Below are 26,316 nucleotides of genomic sequence, written 5' to 3' on the forward strand. Positions count from 1 at the left end.
TATTGTTATTAAATTGAAAGTACTCTTGCTACAAAAAAAATTCAAAGTGCTCTGATCGAAACATATGTAAAAGACTTAAGCCTTTGTGTCATGTTGAATTTGATGTTGTAGTTAAGGTTATTGATGATAAAAATTTTACATTATTATTGAACTTTGATATTGTTGTAGTTAAATGAGGAAAGGTGCCAGTTCTTTGCCATGGTGTGAAGGAGAATAGTCAATTGATTAAGATGAAGCACAATTATAATTCTATTTGTGGCCTTTTATTATTATATGACCATTGATTTTGAATCTCGGTACTACGACAGAGGTATCTCGGTACCTTCCTTTTTCTCGTCTTTCTCTTGCTCGCCCTCTCTTTATCTTCTGCAGGTGGCGACGACGACGAGCTCTCGATGATGAGGCTTGGGATGTTGGCAAAGGAATCTCACTACCCTGCCTTCTGTTTCGATACTGGAAGTCTCTTTTTCAATCTCTAAAGTCTTTTGTCAACTATGTCCCATAGTCTAATTGAAAGGGTAAGTGCTCCATTCTTTTTGTCCTCTGCTATACTTTAATGCCCTAAATGTTGATATTTTTGTATTGTGCAAATGAGGTTCACCATTGTTTTCAGTTTACTTTTGGTAACAGTGCTAGCTAAATTATTTTTATTTTTCTTCTGAAATTCTTTTTTGAGGAAGTGTTTCACAGTACAGATTGAAGATAAAAACTGAAAGCTTTTGTGATAGTTTACCATGTACAGATTTAGGATCTATTAGTTTAAGTTTTTGTGTCTTTGTCTCTTGTGAGCTGTGATTTGCTACTAATTGCTTGTTTTATCTCTGTTGGGTGTCATATAACTAGCTGCATATCTCTTCATTCATTGAGCAAAATCTCATCTTATTTATCTTATGATAAAACTCTATATTGCAGGTTCTTAAAAGCTTGAGAAACTGGTCTACCTGTGTTGTCTTCTTATGGTAATTATAAGATTTACTTCAATTATTTATCTTTTCTTGTTTTTTCCACTCCACATTTGGCCTAATGTTTCTATTATATTTTTATTCTTATATATTGCCAAGGGAGTCTAGATTTAAGATGCTTGCAAGTTGAAAGGGCTTGTCATATATTAGACCATATTTTTCCTCATTTATTGTGTTTAGTTTTAATATTTGATTATAGATGCTCCCTGATCCTTGGAAGTAATGACTTATTTATTATTTATTATTTTTTGAAGAAAAAAGAATTGGAAGTCGAGCTGGTGAATGTAACAGGGGCAGCTAGGCCATGTCACAAAATAAGGTGAAAATTCATTTTTTTCATTAGCTGTTTGATCTGCTTGCTGTTTTTATTTTTCTTAACCTAGTTGGTATTGATGTCTTCAGGTCTGAGCAAGACAAGGAGCCAGAAAAGGAGGTTGTATCTGAAGTTGTGGGTGCTGGCCCATCTGAGGAATCTACATCTGATGGTGTGTAATACACATAGTCTATTAGATTATTCTTTTTCTTGGTTGATATTAAATGACGACAAGTAGGTGTTCTATCAGCGGGTAACAAGTGATTACCATTGTAGGAGTTTGACACTTTAGTGTTATATTTTATTAGTTTTTTTATTGCAGAGATGTTGGTTATTTAGCTCTCCTGTTTATGCATAGTTTAACATATTTTAATTGTCAGCTTCTCAGTAAATAGATGAGTATGAGCTCGTTGATCCTGTTGATATACTGGCCCCTTTGGAGAAGTCTGGATTTTGGGATGGAGTGGTCAGTCTTCTTTCTTATCTCCGTCAAACTAGTTCAGTTTTTTTTTTTGGTTGTAGTGATTTAATTTAGGAATATTTGGTTTTGATGTTCCTGTACTGCTATTAACATCTTGTGCCTTATGTCACAGAAAGCAACCAAGTGGCCAGAACGGAAAGAGGCTGTTGCAGAGCTAACCAAGCTTGCTTCAACAAAAAGAATAGCACCCGGTGATTTCTCAGAAATCTGTCGAACACTAAAAAAGGTACATTGTCTTTTTATGTTTGGGTATTTTGTTTGCATCGTTTATACCTCTATCTATTGCCAAGGATCTTTTTAATATTGCATAGTTAAGTGTTCAATCTGCTCCATTAAGTTTTAACTTCATGCTTTATATTCTTACTTATGTTATAAGTTTATACTTGCTTTTTCAGTTGATGAATAAAAATCATTTAATTCTTTTTCTGTACAGCTCATAACAGATGTTAATATCGCTGTAGCAGTCGAGGCAATTCAAGCTATTGGCAATCTTGCTCGGGGTTTAAGAACTAATTTCTCTGCAAGTTCACGCTTCCTATTGCCAGTTTTGCTGGTATGTTCATTTTTTGCTAGCTAAAAAAATAATATTATATCAACTTAAAATGCAAACAGACTGTTTGAATGTAACCAAGCTGTTCAAGTGTTCATTTACTTTTTGCCAGTTACTTACAACTGAGCATGGTGGTATTTTTTTTTTTTTTGGATTTTGACTTGTACATTCATTTTTCTTATTAATAAAATTGCACTTAGTCATACGAGTATATTCTTTTTTAGAAGTTCAAATGATGTTGATCGTAGCTTTGATTTGTATATAAAGTGATTTTTTTTATTCAATTTTACTTTTAATATATATTTTGATCTGGTTTATCTCAGATTTTTCTTAGAAATAATTTAATAAAGATTGAAGAAGGGATATTGGTTTATTGCATTTATCTAACTCCTTTGATTTATCTCTCTCTCTCTCTCTCTTATTTTTTTTATAAAGGAAAAATTGAAAGAGAAAAAACCTGCCTCTACTGAGGCACTAAATCAAAGTCTTCAGGCAATGCATACAACTGGGTGCTTAAGTCTAGCTGACATTGTGGAAGGCAAGTATATCTTTATCCTACGCTGTAGTTCTTTAATTCAGAATATAGTATTGTCATAGGATTCCTTACTATGTTTTTGGTTTAAGTTTTTTTTTTATTAGAGATTAGATGACATAAATTGTTTGCATTTGAGTGTTTGTAATCGCTTTGATAGGTGGCAATTTTGATTTTGCCCAAACTGTAATGGATGTTGTCTATTGCAGATATTAAGACAGTTGTAAAAAATAAAGCTCCTCTTGTACGGTCATCAACTCTTAACTGGGTAACATTCTGTATTGAAACAATAACAAGGCTGTTATTTTAAAGGTGCACAAGGATTATGTGCCTATCCTTATGGAGGTAAGTGCATTTATGTTTGTAGTTGTAATATATTTCATATTTTTGAACAATCAGTTGAGTAAAATGTGCTAAACATTGTTTATTCCCATTTATTTTAGAAGACAGCTTCAGTACTGGTTTTGATGAGTTTAGAGCACTAATTCATGGTTTGCTGCTTAATTCTGAATTTTGATTATTGATGGTATGGATTTATTTCTTCTTTGCCCATTTTATTTAGTTGGTTGGTATGAGACCCTTGGAGCGGTCACTTGAGAAACTTGATGATGTTAGAAGAAAGAAGCTTTCTGAAATGATTTCAGGTTATGAAGGTGGCACATCCACCAATACAAGCTCAGGTTTGTAATATCTTTATAGCATCAGTTCTTATATCACTAATTTTTTCAACATTCTTGTGAGTTTTTATAACCTTCTGTAGGAAAGGCATTCAAATGTGGACCAACCAACAACCTCTGCTACAGATAACATTCTTATACAACCTTTTGTCATAGGTAAAGTTGGATTGGAAAACTACATTGTTACGACATTCTTCTTTTTAATATATATCACGAATATGCCTTTAAACTTGGATTGGAACACGTACAAGCAACCAATATTTCACTTTTCTTTACTAAATAGATATCATCCTAAGTTGAGGGAAAAATTATGCTGTGGTCAGGGATGGATCTACATAGTGACCAGGATGGGAAATAGCCCCCCTACAAAAGATTTGTATATATATATTTAATATATCTTCCCAAAATTTCACCTTCTAATCTATGTGGTTCTTAAAAATTTTATTGTTTCCACCCTTAGCTTTTTTAAAAATTCATTACTTTGTTTCTTTGGTAGCCTCTTGTATTTCTATATGCTGGACTATGGTCTTGGCGCATAAGGTTTTCGTTCTTTTAGGAAGAAGAATTGTTGGAAGAAGCTTGTTCTTCTGTAGTCTCTTCTAGATATCACATTATTCTTTGCATGGCAGGGGTTGCTGGTGGAGCAGCTTCTGGTAAGACTACAGTTTGTGATTATACAGCAGCTTCATGACCAGCGTGTTCTTGTTAACCAGGTAATCTCATCATGAAAATTTTCATGATTTGTATGGTTCTAGGCTTCTGGTTTTCTCTACTTGAATATAATTGATTTGAAACATACTTATTGATTTATTTGCTTGTAAGAAATTTAATTATATTTATGAGCTGAACTTGGTAACACTCAGCTCAAGGGTTAGAATAGCTTTGTGTTGATTCTTAAGTTGATTTTTCTTTTGGCACATTTTTGGGTACTTGTGGATTTTCTGGTTTATGATGGTAAGTTTAACTAAATGGAAATCCATATTTCTGCTGTTTATTTGTTTCATAAATTTTCTAATATTTATGTCATTTTATGCTTGAGGTAAAATCTAGAAAGCTTTTATTTATAAAAATATCCGTGTATATGTGTTGCACATCATTCTTATAATACTTTTGTTTATGCTTTCTCAGGATTCTTTTTACCATAATTTGACACCAGAAGAACATGCAAGAGTACATGAATACAATTTTGATCATCCTGGTGAGGGAATTTCTGTTTTAGTCACATTATATTTTTTCTAGGATTATATAGTGTTTGACTGCAATATAGTATATTTTTAGCCATTTAGTGGGGCACATTAGAATTGGTTTGCTTTGTAGCCATAACTAGCCTAACTATGGTATGTATTTCTCCTATATGGTGCATGCTGTCTCTTTCATGTCTTTTGATGTAAAATTGCTTTTATTGTCAGATGCATTTGATAATGAGAAACTTTTAGCTTCTATGGATAAGTTGAGGAATGGGCAAGCAGTAGATATTCCAAACTATGACTTCAAGAGTTACAAAAACAATGTCTTCCCGCCTAGAAGGGTAACTTTTGTTTTCTTAACATGCTGGTCTAATGAATTGCCTCTTGGTTTCTTATACTTGTCTTACCAAAGAGAAGTTATAGGAGAATTAAAGTTATTCAGTACTTACAGTATGTGCATGCTTGCAATTATCATTATGTTTCTTATCTCTATTAGAATTCTGAATTAGAGGACCCTTACTTCAACAATATGGCGGCATATGCTGTGCAGGTAAACCCTTCAGATGTGATAATTTTGGAAGGCATTCTCATTTTTCATGATCCCCGTGTTTGAGAGTTGATGAATATGAAGATATTTGTCGATACAGGTCATTTAATTTCTTTTTTATCAATTAGGCTACTTGATGTTCTTTCTCTGTATTTCTGATGCTTTTCATTAGTTACTACTACAAATATGTGGTCTTGAGATGCTTATCTGACTATTTTTTTTTCTAATTTATTCAGTATTATACCATTACATTTGATATTCAATTAATATAATGATTTCTTTTATAGTTTCTGCATTAACTATGGGATGCCGTGGTATGTCACTTTATAGTGTTACTAAGTTGAGGCACTTCACATTGAAAAATTTTCAGTGCAGATGCTGATGTTCGTTTAGTGTTGCGGATTTTCCTAAGTGTGTGCAAGTGTACACAATCGTTGAACAAGTAATATAATGAAAGTAATTTTTATCATCTCCTCAAGGATTGCCAAACAAGTATTGTAAAAATCATCATCAAACAATTTGGGGTGCAATTAACTATCCCTTTTTTTTTATGATTAATCAAATTAACTAAAGGACAAAAAAGAACTAAACAAGATAATTAATTTAGGCGTTTAACAATAAAGCTGGAAAATAACAAATTGCGATTACTATGATGATAAAAGTTAGGCATATCAAATCCCCCTAATTTGTAGTTTTGCCCCTGATGTTGCAACAAAGTTCATAGCAAAGTTCTATTGTAACTAGGATTTCCAATTTAATGCACATGCCATTTTTCCAAATGCTCATGTTAAAATTCCATAAATTAGATTCACATATTCCTATGCTAAATTTAATTTCAATAACATAATTCCTAGCATCAATCCTTCAAGTTTGCAAGGTGAATAAAATATTCCTAAGTTATTCACTAATCAATACAAAAGTATCAACATGCATCAATCAAGCATTTCCACTAATTTTTACCCTTCCGGAATTAAAACTAGCTTGTCTCTCACATAAGTTGATCATTCTCAAGCAAGAGATTTGCACAATAAAAATAGCTCAATTGAACAAGAGAAAAATTTCATAAAATAGTCAACAATTTGGGGGCAATTGCAAATTAGGGTTCATCAATATCCCTAACACAAATAACTTAAGTCATAGTAAAAATACCCAAATCACCACAATAAATATTCAGCATTATCTCAAGAGCTCAAGGAAGGAAGAAAAAGAAAATAAAATTATATGAAAGTTGAGTTTAGAAAAACAAGCCAAGTTGATAGAGATATTCTCTTCTTGTCTTCTAACTCTTAATCCTCTTCTTCTTCTAGCTTCCTTCTCTTTCCTCTTCTCTTCTTGATGATTCAGCTCAAAGAAATTCAGAGAAGATCCCTTCAATGGAGCTTCGGCGGCTGGTTCTCTTCCTCTCTCTCTATTCTCTTGGGTGAAGAAGATAATCCCTTTTTTTGGGCTCACAAAGGGTATAAACCCTTTCCTTCTCTCTCTACACGTGGGGGACAATATTCTGTTCCTTTTCAGAAGTTGCAGCTCCTTTCCACCTCATCTAAGTACATGCCAAGTGTGCAGACTTTATGTTGCTGACTGTCCATACTTTGCTGCAGCAAAGTTGACTGATGTTGCAACAACAGCCAGAATTTCAGCTCTAATATGATTTCCTTCCACATGCTTCACTTAGCTTTCCAAGCACCCTCTTGCTATGCCTTCAAAATAAATACCACATTTTTAGAACATAATTCCATTATTTTCCACAAGAGTTATCATTAATTAAAACAAATTACAGAAACAAAGTTAAGAGACAAAGTGACTAAAACCACACAATAACAGCACAAACACTATATTTCACCTAACTTTTTAAGTCCAAAAGCTCAATTAATAACTCTAAAATATAGAGTTATCACACCCCCAAACTTAATTCATTGCTCGCCCCGAGTGATGACTTTAAAAATAAAAGACAAGAAGAGAAACAAAGAAATCTAACTTAACATAAGACACACACGCAAAATAACAACTTAAGACGACATAACACACCACACAACTGTAACAGACAACCCACAACACAAAGACTCAAATAAAACAAAGCTAGGAATCAATTTGGACATGGTCATATCAAGTAGGAATAGAACTCTCAAATCAGTGATTAAAAAGATAACTCAAGTGTATATGCAAGCCAAGTTCCTCAAGTATTAAGATGCTATCAAACCAAAAATCAAGTGTTTACCCTTAAAGTGTATACATAGCTCTTCCCAAACATTCTCAATTCTCCCTAAAGTAAATTAGATCTTGATCCTAAAGCCTAATTATTGTCTCCATAAGTTGACTTAATAATTCCCTCTCCACTAATGTAGACAAACACTAACCAAGGATCAAAAGGTCTTTATCAAGCTTGTAGTGTAAGGCTTAGGTGCGGGTGGTTAAGATAAGTCATTTTAGGCTCAATTTCACTTTAAAAGCACCTTAATTTTCCAGACCAAGTAAGAGCTCACAATCACTTCCCCAAAAGATTACCCCCCAAAAATCAAAGTCACTCTTGCCATTATTCTTTATTGCTAACATGGACAGAAACAAAGAAAGAAAGAAAGGAAATGAGACAATACTTCTTCTTTTTTTTTTTTTAACAAGATGCTACACCCCCAAACTTACGTTCGACCTTATGGATAAGGGATGCACTCTTTCTTTACAAATACACTTTCTTTTTCTTTCTTTTTTCATTTTCTATTTTTTATTTTTTATTTTTTTATATAAATATCTAAATTTAAATAAAACAATGGTAGTGACACAACATGAGATCCACTCCCCCCAAACTTAAAATGAAATCCACACGAAAATACCACTCATAAAGGCACACTCCTCTCACCCTCTCTCATGATGCAACACTCAACATATATTCAAGAAAAATCAAAGTGCTCAAAAGGTATGGTGACTGGATATGTATATAGTTGGGCTAGCATGTGGTGAAGAAAGAAAGGCAGTCTAATAAGCTCAATGGGGTGACTAAGGATAAAATAGTATATAATGGTTGGCTAGAAAGGCTCAAACGGTCCAAAGATGGCCTAAATCATGTCCTTGGTTTGGTGTTGTCTAGGATTTCGCCTCAAGGGAACCACTAAGCAATTCTAGAAACTTAAGCTCTCCTAAAAATCTAGCTACTTTAAGGGTTTAAGAAATTATTGGTTGAGCTATGCACACAAAATTGGGACACATTCTCATTATGGTTGAATTAGCATAAAAAAATTTAAGTATTAAAGGCTCGCTCATACACAAGGGTTGCAATTTTTTTGTTTTCTGACATGTTATCATCGAGCTATTCCACATTTAAACACAACCAAATTGATTCCATTATAACTAGACTCAAGACTCAAGACTTCAAACAAAACACGCCTAACAATGCCTAAAACATAATAAACATAAAGGAGATTAAAACACGACAGCAGTTATCAACAACACCCCCCCCAAACTTAAGGGAGAGCGCTGTCCTCAGTGCACAAAATCAACAGAGCAAAAAGAACAGGAAACAAAAAAAAAACAAATAACATAAACATAGCAGAAAAAGAAAAGATTGTGGAAAATAAGGAAACTCCCTCTACTCGCTGTCCTCCTGCTCGTCGGAAGAGGCAGGCACAGTGGATGGTTCAGGTGCATGCCACCGCTCCATGATGGCCTCAGGAAATGGTGGAAAAAGCTCGGGGGGCCGGAAGATTGACGCAAAACATCGTCACGTTGGCGCACATAGTCCAAATAGGTGTGCTGCTGGGCCTCCATATGATGCATCCTGCTCATCATACTCTGCTGAGTGGCGTAAAGATCCGCGATAGTGGGGTTGGAAGGCTCAGCAGAGCTATGGCTAGACGAGGGCGGTGGGGCAGAGGGTGGCGCTTACTCTCTCGGATGGGAAACAACTTTGGTCACCTTTCGAATGGTATGGGCATCGATGTAATCGGGAGAGTGACGACACTCATCATCCAGAGCGAGGGGTACACCCGCGCGGCGGCATAGAGCAGTGATCAACGTGGGAAAAAACAACGGGCCCTTAGACTTGATAACACCCAATGCAACAAGCTCCTCGGAAATGAGCTCCCCCACATTAATCGAGAGGCCAGTCAAGATGCTATAAAGGAGGACGACACGATCCTTGCTTACCGAGGTATCGTGAGTGGTGGGTAACATATTGGTCTTGATAAAATGATTCCACACACGAGCAGGAGTTGTCAAAAAGGTGCGGGGTATAGTGTGAGCCCCAAACTTTGGCGAAACATTCCATTGGGTGCCCGGCAAAGTAACTTCGGCTAACATCTTGGCAAGGTCTGCCTCACTTTGTTGAGGGGCAACGTCCCCATACTCAGCTGCCTCGATATTGGGCAGCCCAAAAACAACATTTATGGCCTGAGGGACGTAACTAACCTGCTTTCCCTGGACTGTGACTTCTCGCAATTTTTGTGAGACAAAGTTGGCGTAGAATTCTTTGATCCAAGGGACAACCGCCTCGCGAGGGGCTGTGCAAAAATTAAGCCATCCTCGATCACTAAGCACATTGGTCACATAATCAGGATTGCCATCAGTGGGGAAAGCTCTTTCAAACCAAATGTCGCGCACAATAAGTTTCTTGAATTTGTCGGCAGCCCTCGGGGATATAAACTTGGCAACAGCAGGTGGTTCGTTGGCCACAGTTTTTTTCTTTCTATTGGCGACTTGTTTGCTGCGAGGCATGATTTGCAAGAACCAAAAGTACAACAGCCACAGATAGGTGGGATGCCCAAAGTGCCAAGACAAGGGTAATAGAGTACCTTAGAGGAGCAGGACACCCTTGTGAATGCACTGGGTGGTGGAAAAATTGTCGTGAGTCCCCAAGGAAGAGAAGACAAGGAGCTGCCCAAAACGCGATGTTGTGAATACTTACGTAGATGTATGGGTGGGTCTCGGTGATGTGCAAGAGGGGCTGTGGGTCGGGTTGATGGGGTTGTGGGCCGTGGGTAGGTCAGCTGTGGTGGGGATCGTGCGTTTGGGTGGTGGGCTGGGGGGTTCGGGGCTTGGGTTGTATGAGTGGTTGGTTCGTGGAAATGGTGGGGTTGTGGGTGGCGGGGCCGATTGGGTTCGTTAAGTGGGGCGACTGGGTGCGGGGGTTCGTGGGGTGGGGTTGATGGGTTCGCTGGGTGTGGTGGCCGTGGGGTTTTGGGTGCGTGGGTGGGGTCGGGGATCGTGGGCGTGGTGGCCGTGGGGTTTTGGGTGCGTGGGTGGGGTCGGGGATCATGGGCTGGGTTTGAAGGAGGCGGGGCTGACTGGGTCCGTGAGGTGGTGGCGGCCGTGAGGTCTTGAGGAGACGGGCTGGGTTCGTGGGGGCTAGGGGCGGCTGGGTTCGTGAGGTGGTGGCGTCGTGGGTGAGGGGGCTGGGAGATGGTGGGTGGCGGCTGGGTGTGTTTCAGAGAAGTGGGGATGATGAAAATGATGGGTTTAGGGTTTCAAAAATGGAGTGGGTCAAATTTTTACTCTGTGTCTTTGAACAACTTTGTTGCAACATCATAGAACTTTGCTGCAGCAAAGTTAAGTCAGAGAGCAAGACCAAAAATGTGTGTTGTTTTAATGCTGATGTTGCAACATCATGGAACTTTGCTGCAGCAACAGCCAAGTCAGAGAGCATGCTGAATTTTGATGTTGCAACATCATGGAACTTTGCTGCAGCAACGGCAAGTCAGAGAGCATCCTGAATTTTGATGTTGCAACATCAGGGAACTTTGCTGCAGCAACAACCAAGTCAGAGAGCAAGCCCAATATGATGCTACATTACTCCAACTTTTCAACCCCTTTTTAATTCCTTTTTTCTACAACCATAAGCACATTAAACCATCAAAATCCGATGTTCCAAAGACATATATTTCTTGTCTTCTCCTTTTTATTTATTTATTTATATATATATAATATACATCTACATAAAACTTGGGTTGCTCTACAATTAAATCTCAAAGTTCCACAGCAACCCGAGTTTTTACATATTCTTCAAGGATCCTCCAAGGAGATTGAGCACTTGTTTCGCTCAACCTCACCTCCCCAATAATGCTTGATCCTTTGGCCATTAACCTTGAATTCCCTTCCGGAGCCTTCTTCACACAATTCCACTGCTCCATAAGGATGCACCTTAACCACCAAGAATGGGCCCGACCATCTTGACTTGAGCTTGCCTGGGAATAGTTTCAAACGCGAGTTAAACAACAAAACTCGCTGGCCTTCTTCGAACACCCTTCGCTGAATATGCTTGTCATGCCACCTTTTTGTTTTCTCCTTGTAAAGTTTGGCATTTTCATAAGAGAATAAGCGCATCTCTTCCAATTCATTTAACTGCAACATTCTTTTTTCTCCTGCAAGTTGCAAGTCCATGTTGAGTGCTTGAATAGCCCAATAAGCACGGTGCTCAAGTTCCACTGGCAGGTGACATGCTTTTCCAAATACCAACCGATATGGTGACATCCCCAATGGTGTCTTGAAAGCTGTTCTATAAGCCCACAATGCGTCATCTAATCTCTTGGACCAATCCTTGCAGTTGGGACTCACCACTTTCTGTAAGAGATTATGTGGTGTGTCTATAATCAGGAGGTAATTTCGCAAAGCAATTGTGGCATGTGTTTTTTTGTCAGTTTTTCATATAAATTTTATATTTGGAAGCAAACTCTAGAGGATTTCTATTCTTGGGCCAAAAAATGATTAACTTTTGTCTACCCTTGAAGCCAAATACCTTGATCAATTGTGTATTTGTCCATTACTGTACAATTCTGTCTACAAAGACAGCAGTTATTCTTTGGGAAAAGCTATCCTGGCTACTAAAACAGACATGCTGCATAATAGCTTTTTGTTTGGTCCAGAATTGTTGGTTAACAAAACTTCCAAGTTTAGTCTGTTGTGTTTTCTCTCTCTGTTTTTTTTTTGGTAGTGGCTTCGATCATAAAGCACACTCTGCTGCTGATTTTTGTAGCTTAGTTTATTATGGTGTTCTATTTGTGTTTCTCTTTTATGAGTTTCTTATGGCTTGTTGGACTTAGTCTAAACACATGGTCATGCTCTTTATTTAATCTCTCAAACTATTTCAGACTAATGAATTGGCACAACCATTTATGCTCTTTATTGCTTCTTTTTTAGTAAGCCTAATCACATGTTTACCTTGCACACATTGTAATGACCCAACTACTCTAGACTTTAGGACCATTAACGAAACTATACATACAAATCCTTAATAAAGCTTACATTGCGAAAATACCATAATTTTATTAGGAAACTTGTAAAAATAAGAGTTACTTACAAAAATATCAAGAAGGATATGGGATCCCATTGTTTGAAAAACAAAACATAACATGATTTATAATAAAAAGGAATTACATAATAAGTGCGGAAAATACATATAAAGACCATAAATAAAAGACTACATCCTCGAAATCGAACTCTCGACTCCTTGAATCCGTTCATCACCGATACACATTCTCCCAAGCATCCACGAATCTTTCCCGCCACTTTATCTATTTTCCTGCACATATAAACAAAAAGGAATGAGCCTAATGCCCAGCAAGGAAAATCTAACACATAGTCATAAACATAAATTTCATAAGAAACATAAAGACACAACATAACACTTTATCATACACATACTATAATGGTCATTATTACTTGGGGTCCCATAGACTAAACAAGTCATATGCCCATTAGATTAGTGGGGTCCTACTAGCTAAGCAGGTCATATGCCCATAATCTTTTTGGGGCTTGTTAGTCAAATGGGTCATATGCCCAAGCCTACAAACATACATATCATAACACATATCATAACATAAGAAACATAAGATAACATATGCATTTCTGTCCTATTTTCCTTACCAAAGTTACCGAGATATGAGGACAGAGTTGGGACTTTTGGAACACTCCTAAAACCATAAATAACAAGGTGAGTAGATTTGAAGAAAAAAAAATGAAAGGAATGGAAGGACTAAAGCTTTGAGAAACATACTTACCAAAACTTATGTGCTCAAGAACTTAGATTTCCTAACCAAAATAAAGATTAAGGTTAGAGGCTGAGTAGAAGACTATGAGAACTTAAAAGAAAAGTACAGAATTGAACTAGAGTTTTGGGTTACCTTGAAGACTTGTAAGACCAATCTACACCTCAAACCGAAATACTATAAAACCTTACTTCCCAAAGTGTTTGATAAGCTTATGTTGATTAAGCTTATGATTTCCCAACCCAGGTGTTTACACTCTCACACTCACTTAGCACTTGCAGCCTCTGAACTTAGAGCAAAAGATGAATAATGGCTGGGTATTAGGTCCTATTTATAGAGTTTAGGAATGAAATGATCTTAATTTTACTTGAATAAAAATAATAGCTTTTTAGGTGAAAATAATTTGAATAATCGTTCAGCAGAGGCTGAAGACTCGTTCAAAAAGATGCTGAACTTATCAAAAGGTTGAATGGCTGAATGGAAAAAGAATTCAAAATATATTGAAGGAGGCGATATATCGCCTGGGCCAGTATGCCCGAGGCTGTCGTGCATCGTCTCGTGTTTTCCGTATCTACGTGCTGCGATATATCGCCCCCTATAGCTGCGATATATCTAGCTGCGATATATCGGCACACGCTGATTATTTAAACACGAAATTACACATTTTTAGCTAAGTTTGAATGGAGTAAACAGCCTTGACTAAGCCCTCAACGTATTCAAAGCTGCTGACTGACCTTATAGCATTCAAATTTTTACCCTAATTAAATTAAATCCTCAAATAACTTTAATCCTTAATCATCCATACATAACATGTGCTTAAAATCCTATTGGTTGTTATCTAAACCTTATAGTATAATAAATATTATCATTAATATCAGTCACATTAATCAAACCTTAGGTTAAAATTAATATTCTTAAACTATAGGTTAAACTTAGAAAATCTATAAGTACTACTATGAGTGTCCAAATAATTCCCGGTCTGAACCAAAAATCCACAGTTACAAAGATAATGCTACAAATACTATAATACTACTATCTATCTTAGCTAAGTAAAGTTCTTGGACTCTACACATATAATATGAGTGTCATCTAGATTCTAGGCCATTGGATCTTATATATATCTTACATCATGCAGTTATGTTTATATGCACACAAGCATATATAGTGCTGTTTATTACTGTTATGGTTGGAATAGTATGGTACATATATAAATTTTGTTTAACTTCTCTATCGTTTCCTTCCTCTCTTTCTCTTTCACACATATACATGAACACATGGTGGGGCTGTATCATTGGGACACCCATTAGGATGCAGTGGAGCTCGTATCTTGGTCACATTGTTAGGGGTAATCTATAAGCTTCCCTTCTCTTGCAATGCATTCCTAGTTTGACATTCTAATATCATTTATATAGTTCTATGGTTTTGTTTACATGTTTTCTTAATAATCTAAAGTCATAGTTCGTGGTCATATCTAAGCTTATGCTTTCTACATATACTCATGTGAAGTGATCTCGTGTTTGTCATTTATTCTTTTAAATTTCTGTTGAGAGTTTAGCTGTGGAATAAAAGAGACATTGGTAACTATGCTCTCTCTGATATATTTTACTTGGAATTTCTGAAATAAGAATAATGTTGTTGCAGGTATTGAGACATAAAAAGGGAAAGTACGGGGTTGGTGTCATATGCAACGGTGGCGAGGGAGCTTCTTCACTTGTTCTTGAGCTCATGTAAGACCTGTAATTGTTTCTGAGCTTATCTTGATTGAATTCTCCTAATCGGCTAGCCAGCTTATAAATAAAGCTAATTGGCTAACCCAATTGTACTCATCACTTGGTTCATTTTCAATAATAAGAATCAATTTCTCATCATGATTCATATCAATAGAATAGCAAAACTTGTTGCTTATTCTTGCATTGTTGAGAGGAAATGATATTATATTATCATGGGTTTAGCTTAGAATACATATATTCAATAGGACTCAACTTTACCAAACTAGCAAATGCTAATCTATTTTGTGCGACTTCAGTTAATTGTTTCTTTTACTCACCTATCATAACCTGATGAAACCAAAAAAGAAAAAACTGCTAGTATTTCCTTTATATCTTATGTGGAGACTTGGAAATTATGGTTTTTGACACTCTTAAGTAAAATACTCATTTCCGAGTAGTTTCGAAGTAGAATGGTTTTTGTTTGCTTTGGTGTAGTTGTGAATCCATTATTTTGTATGTGGTGTCCTTTATTGGATATAATTTCCATAGCATTTTTCTTGAAGTAATTTGTGATGCTAGATAATAACAATAAAATATTTCTTTGTTTATTTTGCAGATGTGACAAGCGAAGTATAAAAGGATACTTAAGACTCCTTGAAAGTAGTAACTTTGTTTATTTATTTGTGTTGAAAGTAGTAACTTTTAGACTCCTTGAATACTTAAAGAATATTTTGTTGTTGATGACAATGTTGAATGTTTTAAACTAAATTGTGGATTGTTAATTCAATGTTGAATGTTCTTACTTTTTGTTATTTGAAAATCAAGTTCATTTGATGATGCTAGTATATATTAGAAAGCTAATTTTAATTATATAAAAAAAATTAAAATATAATGGAATAAATTAGTGTTATATAAATAAAATATATAATGAGAATTTAAACATATCTAAAAATAACAATAATACGAAAATTGAGTTATAATATCTATTACAATAACACTTTTTATGCAAAGAATTATGTTATGCAAACTTCCACTACAACAATTTTAAGTATATATTACGTTAAAAAATAGCACATATTCACAAGCGCTATTAATAGATAGTTAAAAAAAAAACACGGAGAACTCAATTTTTTTAACACAGTGGCGCCTAGTTATATTTCGTTTGGCGCCAAAAGAAAAAATTCTGGGTCTATCATAAGAAGAAAAGAAAAAGGAAAACAATAAAGCACAAATTCTCTAATTTCTCTCAGCCTCCATTGAATCCCTAAACCTAAAATACCCAAACAAGTTTCCATTACCGCCTCTCTGCCTCTCTTTCTTACGCCTAGTTGCAAAACTTACTCTCCTCCACTCACTCTCTCTCACACACTTATCCTCTCGTCTCGTCTATCTCTGCCTCAAGCAAGTCACTAGAGCACACGACGCCGGTGGAGCACACGACGTCGGTGGAGCACTCTCTCTCTCACGACTCACGCGAGCTTCTGGAGCACATAATGGTGGTATCTCCCCTGTTTGAGTCGATGGAGCAAGCTGGTACATCACGCTGGTATCTCACTTTCCCTCACGTAAGTCACGACAGTTTTTCCCTGCTGGAAGCAAGAACATCTCTGTGAGGTGAATTTTTTTTTTTTATACAGATTACATATAATCAATATATAAATATATTTATGTGTATATGTATTTATAAAGTATTTGATTGTTTTTTGTTGTCCCTCCCTGCATTTACTCTCTTCTACTCTCATTCACTCTTCGTTTTCTTTCTGTCTTTCTCATTCTGTCTTGCAAGTGATAGGCTTGGCGTCGACAGTAGTGTTCTGAGCTTGCAAAAGTTGGGTATTTTAAATTTTTTTTTTCAGTTTTAAGGTTCATTTTAATTTGATTAGTATACCGAAATAGCTACTGGCTTGTGATGAGACTTGAATATAATATTTGACCACAACACACACTAAATACTTACACACTTTATGTTGGAGCACTCACTAATAACTTTTCTCACACTCTTTACACACACTTATATAGTACTCACTTAGACTCACACTTTTAGAATACTCTGTGTACTCACTTTTGGACACACACAACACAAAGGACCAAAGGTCCTATTTATAGATGGTAAAAGTCGGGTTATAAACCGACATTACCATTGCTAGAAAATTCTAGCACAATTGCATAATAATGGGCTTGGCCAAAAAGCTAGAAAATTCTCCATATGTCTAAATAATTTTTTTTTATTGTGTACAAGTCTAGAAAATTTTAGACTATAGTCGATGGTGACTTTTAACATGAAAGTGAAAGACAACCAATGCAGCTCTTGTGCACAAACACAGCTAGTTGTGAACATTGTAAATAATTTTAGCTATTGAGATAAGAAGAAAAGGAAACTTAAAGTAGAGTCTGGAAGTTGCATGACTGCATAGTCAATTAAAATTAATAACCAAACTTTAGACATTAATTTTTTATTATGATCTGTTGTAAATGTAACGACTCGAATTTTCTTAACTAGACCCACCGAAATACGACTATGATTAGCCGGGGTCAACTAGACCCTTTCGATCAACTTTGAAAAAAATCGGACATTAAGAACTAAATAAACTTTATAGTAAACTTTAGAAAATTTTACATTGGAGTACTTTGAAATAAGATAGTATTTGGATGGGATCCCTGAGTTTTTTTTTTTAAAAAGAGCGTAGTTAAACGTAACTTAAGAAATTGTCTGTGGCCATAGGGCCTTCTTTAAATAAAACTAGTAAACATGAAATTGATAAAACTGTTACTGGACTCAACAGAAAACTTAAGAGATTCCTGAAAACCCTACAGATCGGTTGTTTCACAGTATGCATACTTCAAACAGAATCCCCTCCAGCTCATTGCACTGCTCCTTAAGCTTTGCCCTTACCTACACACACAGAGTAACTGATGAGCTATAGTGCTCAGTAAGGAAGCTAGCTACAACTTATGATTCTACAAACCAAAACAAACTTTGCATAACGGTAACGCACAACTGGAAACTGTAAACTGAGCAACACGACTAGCATAATCACGTAATGGGTAGTATTGCGTAACATACTGAAAACATATAACTGAGTCATCGAGTTATCTGTGGGGTCATGATCTCCGTGTGGCCTTCGCGGCCCAGAGAATACTCACCTCCCGTACCAAAGGGGTACACTCTGCTAAAACACGATGACTTTACGGACTTTGTAGCTAACCCCACTATACGGCTACATGGGATCCACCCTCACAAGGTTTCCCTTGACAGTCACAAATGTTGCACATTTGCATTCATGATAACTTTACTGCACTAAGTACATTCAAACCCGACAGATGGGTACTATTATGCACATCGAGCCATATAATCACACATATATAGCAATTAGAATTTAACTGGCAGCATACAAACATGCACACAATTCACTAAAATCACAACAAGCTCAGTTACTCTTGGTGTATACTTCCTTACCCCTTGTCCTTAACTTTCGTGAATTATGTCTTTGTGAGTATTTCCAATCGCGTTTAGACCCTATAATCATATTGGGATAATATGTCTTATTTTATGCTCACTAAGATTTTAAACATATATAAGGGAATTTTAAAATAAAAAACTGAAACTCCCGACCCTGGCCCGAACCCGAGCCTTGGGATAAAATGACCATAATACCCCTCTCAAAATCCCGAACTCAACTTAGAAAATTATTATTTCCAATAATAATTTTATCTTAGGCCATGTTCGAAATTTCAAGTTAAAACTCAAATTATTTCTTAAAATTCTATTTTCCAATGCTCGAGTTCAAATCACGAGCCCCTCGCCCACTTCTTGATCTTAAGACTTAAAAGAGGTAATATTGTACATCCTAAAATATTTTCTAAGTCCTTAAAAATATTTCATAGGTTCTAAGCCACCAAATCTAATCTTTGGAACTAATCCCCGAGCCTAAAATTTTCTTGAAGCTTAAGTAATAATTTCCTAGCCTTGCTCATAAATTGTTAAACTTGGGTATTTCTTAGATAAATTTTCTAACTCCGACCCTCAAAAATCAGGTCTTAGATTTTGGGGTAACTAATCCCGAGCCCCGCGACAAAATTCTAAAGTTTTGGGACGAACTACCATTTTTGGTCACTTTGGTTACTAATCAGTAACCACTAGTAACTAGTTGAATTCATGCACGCACATGCACGTGACCACCCAATTGTCATCATCCTCAACATACGTTCAGCCACCATGGCCACCCAAACCTTGCCATGGCCACCCACCATGGCATCCATGGCTTCAACCCCTACACCACAATGCCCATCCCTTCGGCCTCCACTACTACCACCACCATCACCACCACCGGCCTACACCCGTGACCACCAAAACATCCCAAACCTCAAGATCACTCGTATTAAACTATCCCCAACACCTTAATTGAGTGTTCCTAATCCCAAAACACCGATTAAAACCATACATAACAGCCCAAAAATTCATGACCATCCTAAGAAACGAAAATGAAAAATCGGAAACGTAAAACTACGAAGGAAATCTATGAATATACACCTCTTACTGTGGCCGGTTCTTGGTGTGTTCTTTTTTCTCCTAAACTTAGTCCAAAACACTATGAACACAACAAAACCATTCAACATGAATTTGGAACTCAGAATCTAAGAGAGAAATTAACACAAAGTAGGTTCGGACGTACGTTATTTTTGTTCTGGCTATTCTTGCACCGAACTCTCAAAACACTCCCTTCTTTCTCTTGCTTTCTTCTACAAGGGATTAAGAGATTCTATGAACGTGTTGCCGAAAGTATTTTTTTTTAGCAGTGTATGGATTGTTTCATCATTAATTTGATTTTAATTAGTAAGTATGTGAACTCTTATAATATTTTAAGTAGTGAGTATGAACTCTTATTATTATTGTATTTGTTTAATTTTGTAAATATATAATTATATATATCTTTATATAATCTAGGAATGAAGCTGAGTTAGTGAGTGAGATTGTCAACCACATACGGGAAAAATTGAGATCTACATCTTCAACTTGTTATTTAAAGGAAGGTTTAGTTGGAATTGGAGAGTCAATTGCAGATCTTAAGACATTGTTATCCAATTCACGCATGGTAGGGATTTACGGCATGGGTGGGTTGGGTAAGACCACTCTTGCTGATGTCATATTCAAGCAACTTTGTCATAAATTTGATAATCACTGTTTTCTTCGAAATTTTAGAGAACAACTAGAAAAGCATGGATCTACTGATGTGGTAAAAGACTTTTTCGAAACACTGTCAGGGGAAAAAAATATAGTATTGGAATATTTGGATTCTGTTAAGAAAAGATTACGTCATAAGAAGCTTCTTATAGTTGTTGATGATGTAGTGGATCCGTTGGAGTGCCATTCTTTGCTTAAAGATCTTCATGCTTGGTTGAATTCTGAAAGTAAAGTTATCATAACAAGTAGAGATAAACAAGTGCTTCGAAATATTATCGGAGATGTTGATGAAAAGATGTGGTTATACAGCTTACAGACACTAAATAGAGAGAAAGCTCTTGAACTCTTCTATTTGCATGCCTTCACAGGTAAAGCTGTTGATCAAAACTACAAAGAACTGTCAGAGAAGTTTGTAGATTATGCTCAAGGTCTTCCACTTGCTCTCAAAGTTTTGGGTTCTCAACTGTTTGGCAAAGATAAGAATGTTTGGCAAAGGATGTTGAGTAAGCTAAAAAAAGTAGACCCCGATCAAAGGATAGTAAAGGTGCTACGAATAAGTTTTGATGGACTAGAAGAAATAGAGAAGAACATATTTCTTGATATAGCATGTTTCTTCAGAGGGAAATATGAAAATGATGTGAAAGATGTGTTGGATGCTTGTTATGGGTCAGTCGATTCCGTTATTGAAGTTCTTGCTGACACGTGTTTGATAAGTAAATGTAAGACTTATACTGGTAAAGCAATTACACTTGAAATGCATGATTTGTTGCAAGAAATGGGTCAGTCGATTGCTTGTGAGTCAGATGATCGTTGTTTGGAAAACTATAGCAGACTATGGAGGCCAAAAGATATCTGCCACGTCTTGGAAAATAATATGGTAAGTATTAATATACAAGTGAATTAATATAGTTTTCTATGGAAAAACTAAGGTAATTTTGTATTTATTATAGATTGTATTGATTTTTTTAATCAATAATTTTTTTGAAATTTTTAAACGCATCACAGTTATCTTTACCATTAATTGTAAATTTGTCATTTATAATTCTTTTGAACAAATATCATGCAAGTGGAGAATATTTAAATTGCTTTCAAACTGGTATATTTATATCTATGTCAATTCAAACTTACTATTATAAGAGATACGCGATATATTTTTTTCTTAATAAACACAATTTTTTATTAAAATATATATATAAAAAAATCATTCATAAATTTGGGAGGGTCAGATATATTATGAACTTAAAGGATTTAAATTTAAATTCTAAAAATGATAATACATGAGTTTTATGGGGAAATAAAAATGAAGAATAAAATTTTGTTGAGTAGATAGAAAAGCTTTCTTTGTGTTTTTTGGCATGATTTTTTAAGCTCCTTAAGTGCCTAAAATAATGTATTGTGGTTTTGTTTTATGAGTATTAAGAAGTACTTTAAATTATTTGTTTGAAGTATTCAATAACTCCAAAAGAAATAAGTGTTCATTATTTTGATCTTGGCCGAGAAAAATAGAATAGTAATGTTATTTTGAGCTTTCATATAATATTTATACAGATTATTTTATTTATTTCCTAAAAAAAAATTTATTTTATCATTATTCTCATCAAAGAAAAAAGTACCTTAAAATATTATTTGTGTTAAAGTAGTGTACACTATTCAATCAGTAACACTAAACAAAATAGATTTTTAATTATCTTCTCTTGATGTAGGACAGTTTTATCATTATCCATAATGTACCCTATTCAAATATGATATCTAAGTTTATATTATTAAAACTATATATTCATATTCATTAAGAAACATGCACTTTGGATAAGATATATGTATAATGTATTGCTATTTTATCATAATATTATATCTTTGTAATTGATAAAATGTGTGATTGAGGAAAATAAGAAGTAATATTTTTAGTTACTCATTTTATATTTATTACCTAAATAGACAGCAAAATATCTATATTGAAATTTCTTTTGGTTTGATTTTCTAAATTTTAGGGCACTTCAAAAATTAAAGGGATATTTGTTGATGATTATCACATACAAGGAGAAGGAGAGATAAACTTGGACCCTTCAGTCTTTAAAAAAATGTCAAGTCTAAAATTGCTTCAACTATCAATCATGTATAAACCATTTCAGCTTCCTCATGGTTTAGACTCTTTTCCTATAGAGCTTAGATATCTTGAATGGTATGACTACCCTTCGAAATCTTTAGGGTCAAAATTTACACTGGGTAATCTTGTCCATCTTAGTATGCCTCGGAGCCGGCTTGAGAAACTATGGGATGGAATTCAGGTTGGTAAAATAAATATATGTTTGATCTTTTATGTATTAATTCATCCATCAATCAAGTTGATGAGATTTTAATTTATATAGTAAATTTAATTGTCAATCACAGGACATACACACATTATTAATATATGATTTCTCTTTTTGTCATTACAACATGCAGGATCTTCAAAACTTAAAACATGTCGATCTTAATTTCTCAAAGAAGTTAACTTGTGTCCCAAATCTCTCCTGAGCAAATCTTTGTGACATGGACCTAGAAGAGTGTAAAAGTTTGGTTGAGCTTCCTCCTTTAAGGTTTCACAACGTTCATGATGGCAAACTTGATCTCAGTGGGTGTCATAATCTGATAATTGTTTCAAAGATGTATGGTAATATCGAATTCATAGATTTGACTTGGACGGCAATAAAAGAATTACACTCTTCCATTGGCTCTCTTAAGAATCTTCATGAGCTTGATCTCTCTCATTGTGAACATCTCAAGAAGCTTCCCAGCAGTATTTGTTATTCTGAATCATTGCAAGTTCTAAAAATGAGGAGATGTGTGTCCATCGACAAGTTTCCAGAGCTTCCCAAAAATATAAAAGAATTAGATTTGAGTGAAACATCGATACGACAAATCAATTCATCATCCTTTGAGTGCATGCCTTATCTTGAGTCTTTATACATGAAAAAGTGCACAATGCTTAAAAGCCTCCCAACCACCATCTGTAAGTTGAAGTCTCTTGAAAAACTGTCTTTCAGGAATTGCTCAAAACTAAAAAGTTTTTCGGAAATCTCGGAGCCTATGGAGAATCTGGAAGAACTTTATCTAGATGGAACATTGATTGATGAGGTTCCACAATCCATTTGGAAGTTGAAGTCTCTTGAAAAACTGTCTTTCGGCAATTGCTCAAAACTAAAAAGTTTTCCGGAAATTCCAGAGCCTATGGAGAATCTGAAATATCTTTATCTAAATGGAACATTGATTGATGAGGTTCCACAACCTATTGAGTATCTACCTAAGATTACAATTTTAGATTTGAGCGAATGCGAAAATCTCAAGGCTATTCCAGTGTCTAACATTTATAATATGCCCAACATTTCTTGTGTCTACATTGAAGAATATCATAAAGATCAAGATTGGGCAGTTTTGTCAGATGTTTGGATTTCCGAAACTCTTCAACAGTCTAAGTGTAGATGTTCTTGTTCGAATACAAATATAATCTCTATCCTAAAATGGACTTCTCATTGTGACTATTATCAATTTTGGAAAGATTTCTCTTGTTGTGAGTGCTTTTTTCTCTACACAATACACAATATTCTAATGGGCAAAGCTCTGCAGGATAGAATTTTCGTAACAAAAGAGGGAGAGGTTTGTCTCTTTTTTCTATAGCGTATAATAGTAAGTGTGATAAATTTTCACTATTTTAATATCTAATAGAACTGACTCTACTTGTTTGTGTTGTATTACAATCGCAGGCTTTGTATGATCCTAGAGTGAACTTTTGTTATCCAGGAAATAAAATTCCCCAGTGGTTTGCTTATAAGTCTATGGGATTTGCACTACCTGTAGACTCTGCTCCATCGACTTGGATTGGTGATGAAAGCTTCTTAGGCATTGTTATATGCCTTGTTGTTGATTTGGGGAATTTCAATGATTTGACCATAACTTGTGAAATCCATTGTTTAACCTCTTTGGATAAATCACACGTGTTTCGTTCATGTCTAGAGATCACACAAAAACATACTCAATGCGATACAGATCGAGTGTTCATACTTTATCTTACGAGAGATGACATTTATAAGGGAAAGATTGCTTCATTTAAGTTTAACATCAAGTACTATAATCGCGTACCGATACAACATGGAATCGGCTCGCAACGAGTGGTATATGCAGAGGAGTTTGGTACTATAAAAGAATGTGGAATCCGCTCCATATACAAGAAAGATGCAGAGGAGTTTGGTACTATACATGAAGAACCACATAATGGTAAGAGAACTAAAATATAAAAATGTACGTAAGCATTTTTCTCTGATTTCAATACACCATTAATTGCTATCAATTTTTTGTATGCATACAATTACATATGCACAAAACATATATATTTTTCTTAACACCTCTTTGATTGTATCCACCGTCACAAATCTGATCAATTCAATATGTTATTATTATTATTACTATTTGAAATTTAATTATATTAACTATTGTATGTGTATATATATATATATATTTTTGAATATATACTATTAATTTTCTCGGTACACACTAATATACACACCACACAACATAAATATATAAATATATATATATATGTACAGAGTACGTACGAAGTTTTAAGCATTATTATTCTGTGGAAATAATTACTTGCATTTTTTTGTTAGTATTTAAGAATAGTTAGTAATGTACATATGTAGACCTATACCATGAGCATAAAACATATTTTTTGATTGGAAGGGGGAGTGAATGTTTAAGGGACATATGTAGAAATATGTGGTTACTCAGTGCATATAAAAAAAAGATTGAAGAAGAAAGAAACAAAAAGAGAAAAGAAATTATAAATTCAGAATAAACTACATTCCTTAAGTTATTTACTGAAAAATCTAAGTTTGGGGGAATGTAGTTTGAAAAAAAAAACAATGTGATGAATAAACAGTCAACTCTTCTCAATCTTGAAAAAAAAAGAGTAACAATGGGATGTGAAGTTGAGTTAAAGGGATAGGTTGCTTGGTTTGAATGCTTATGGTATACTTGAGCCTAAAATGTCTTCTTATCCACCTTTACCTAAGCCATCTATTACAAGCTTTGTAAACTCCTATTGATTTTTAAGTGTGTATTTGTTTACATTAGTAGAGAATAGTAATTATAGCAAGCATATGGAAGAACAATGTTGAGTGGATTGATTGTGAGAATTTGGCATGCATGGATTGGTTCAATTCTTTACATTTATTGGTTATGAGTGAATGAGCATGAGTATCGATGAATTACAGTGAATAGGTGAAGTATTTTGATTGAAATTATGGATTAATTTTTGAAGTGGCACATTACTTTTCTTTAGAATTATATGTGTTGTGAAATTTTAAGCTATGCAAGTGCACACAGTCGCAATTTGTAATAATATGGTAAAAATCAAGTATCATCCTCAAGGACTGAATTCTCAATTACCAGTCAATTAATTTCTCTTTCTATTTGATCAATTAGAATTCTTGATTCTTATAGACACAGCTAAGGAAACTATAATATTCAGAAACAATAATTAAAAATTAAATAAAATAACAAATAATAGCAAAACCTTGGATTTAAACACTGAAGAAATAATTAGGATATTTAATCTCATCAACTATCCTCCCTATCATTTCCTAATGCAAAATACTAAATTCTTCTTCTTTTTGCCTAATTCAATTAACAAGTTGATAAAGCAGCCTATAATCATACTATGAATTATAAACTCAACCTAGGTGACAATTTCCTATATTTCTATGGTAAATTGAACCACAAAGATAGCATTATTCTCGACAACTTAATAAACAGTTACACAATTAATATGGATACTTTCGTTCCAAATTAAAATTATGTCCAATATAACCACAGCAAATTCAAATCTCACTTCTCAGATTTTGATTTAAAAACATATATATAATGACTATAGATGGACAATCAATAATCAATCAATAAAAACAGGTTATATGGAATTGAAGAAGATTGAAGAAGAAGAAAATTGAAATTGCATTAATTCATAATAAGGATTCAAGTGATTCAATTAAGAATCCTAAACAGAGAATTAGTTCATAATCATAATGCTAATCACAAAGACAATTAAAGATAACATCAGGAGAAAGATGTCAATGAATAAAACATATATGAGATCCAAGCCATACTCACGTTAGCAAAATGATCAAAACTTCATGATTCTTTAATAATTGTACAATATATAATTTATGATTCTATAT

At 34.8% G+C, this 26,316-nt stretch overlaps 3 protein-coding genes and 1 long non-coding RNA gene across 4 annotated transcripts; all 4 read left to right on the plus strand.

The window, feature by feature from the left end:
- Positions 1–4,188: 4,188 nt before the first annotated feature.
- Positions 4,189–5,343, plus strand: LOC133783691 (uncharacterized). Its single transcript, XR_009870922.1, has 4 exons — positions 4,189–4,228; positions 4,644–4,713; positions 4,925–5,043; positions 5,253–5,343. It is a non-coding gene; the product is annotated as an uncharacterized LOC133783691 (long non-coding RNA).
- Positions 5,344–19,407: 14,064 nt separating this feature from the next.
- Positions 19,408–20,860, plus strand: LOC133783637 (disease resistance protein Roq1-like). The gene is made up of 3 exons (XM_062223285.1): positions 19,408–19,478; positions 19,871–20,773; positions 20,848–20,860. Exons 1-3 carry the CDS (start codon positions 19,408–19,410, stop codon positions 20,858–20,860), a joined length of 987 nt encoding a protein of 328 aa, XP_062079269.1.
- On the plus strand, positions 20,851–22,535 carry LOC133781401 (disease resistance protein RPP2A-like). The gene is made up of 2 exons (XM_062220370.1): positions 20,851–20,984; positions 22,096–22,535. Exons 1-2 carry the CDS (start codon positions 20,862–20,864, stop codon positions 22,462–22,464), a joined length of 492 nt encoding a protein of 163 aa, XP_062076354.1. The 5' UTR covers positions 20,851–20,861; the 3' UTR covers positions 22,465–22,535.
- A 101-nt stretch (positions 22,536–22,636) lies between these two features.
- Positions 22,637–24,378, plus strand: LOC133783638 (disease resistance protein RPV1-like). Its single transcript, XM_062223286.1, has 3 exons — positions 22,637–23,561; positions 23,643–23,740; positions 23,848–24,378. The coding sequence occupies exons 1-3, from the start codon at positions 22,637–22,639 to the stop codon at positions 24,376–24,378; spliced, it is 1,554 nt and encodes a 517-aa protein (XP_062079270.1).
- Positions 24,379–26,316: the final 1,938 nt, after the last annotated feature.

Source organism: Humulus lupulus, chromosome 6, assembly GCF_963169125.1.
Source record: "Humulus lupulus chromosome 6, drHumLupu1.1, whole genome shotgun sequence".
NCBI lineage: Eukaryota > Viridiplantae > Streptophyta > Magnoliopsida > Rosales > Cannabaceae > Humulus > Humulus lupulus.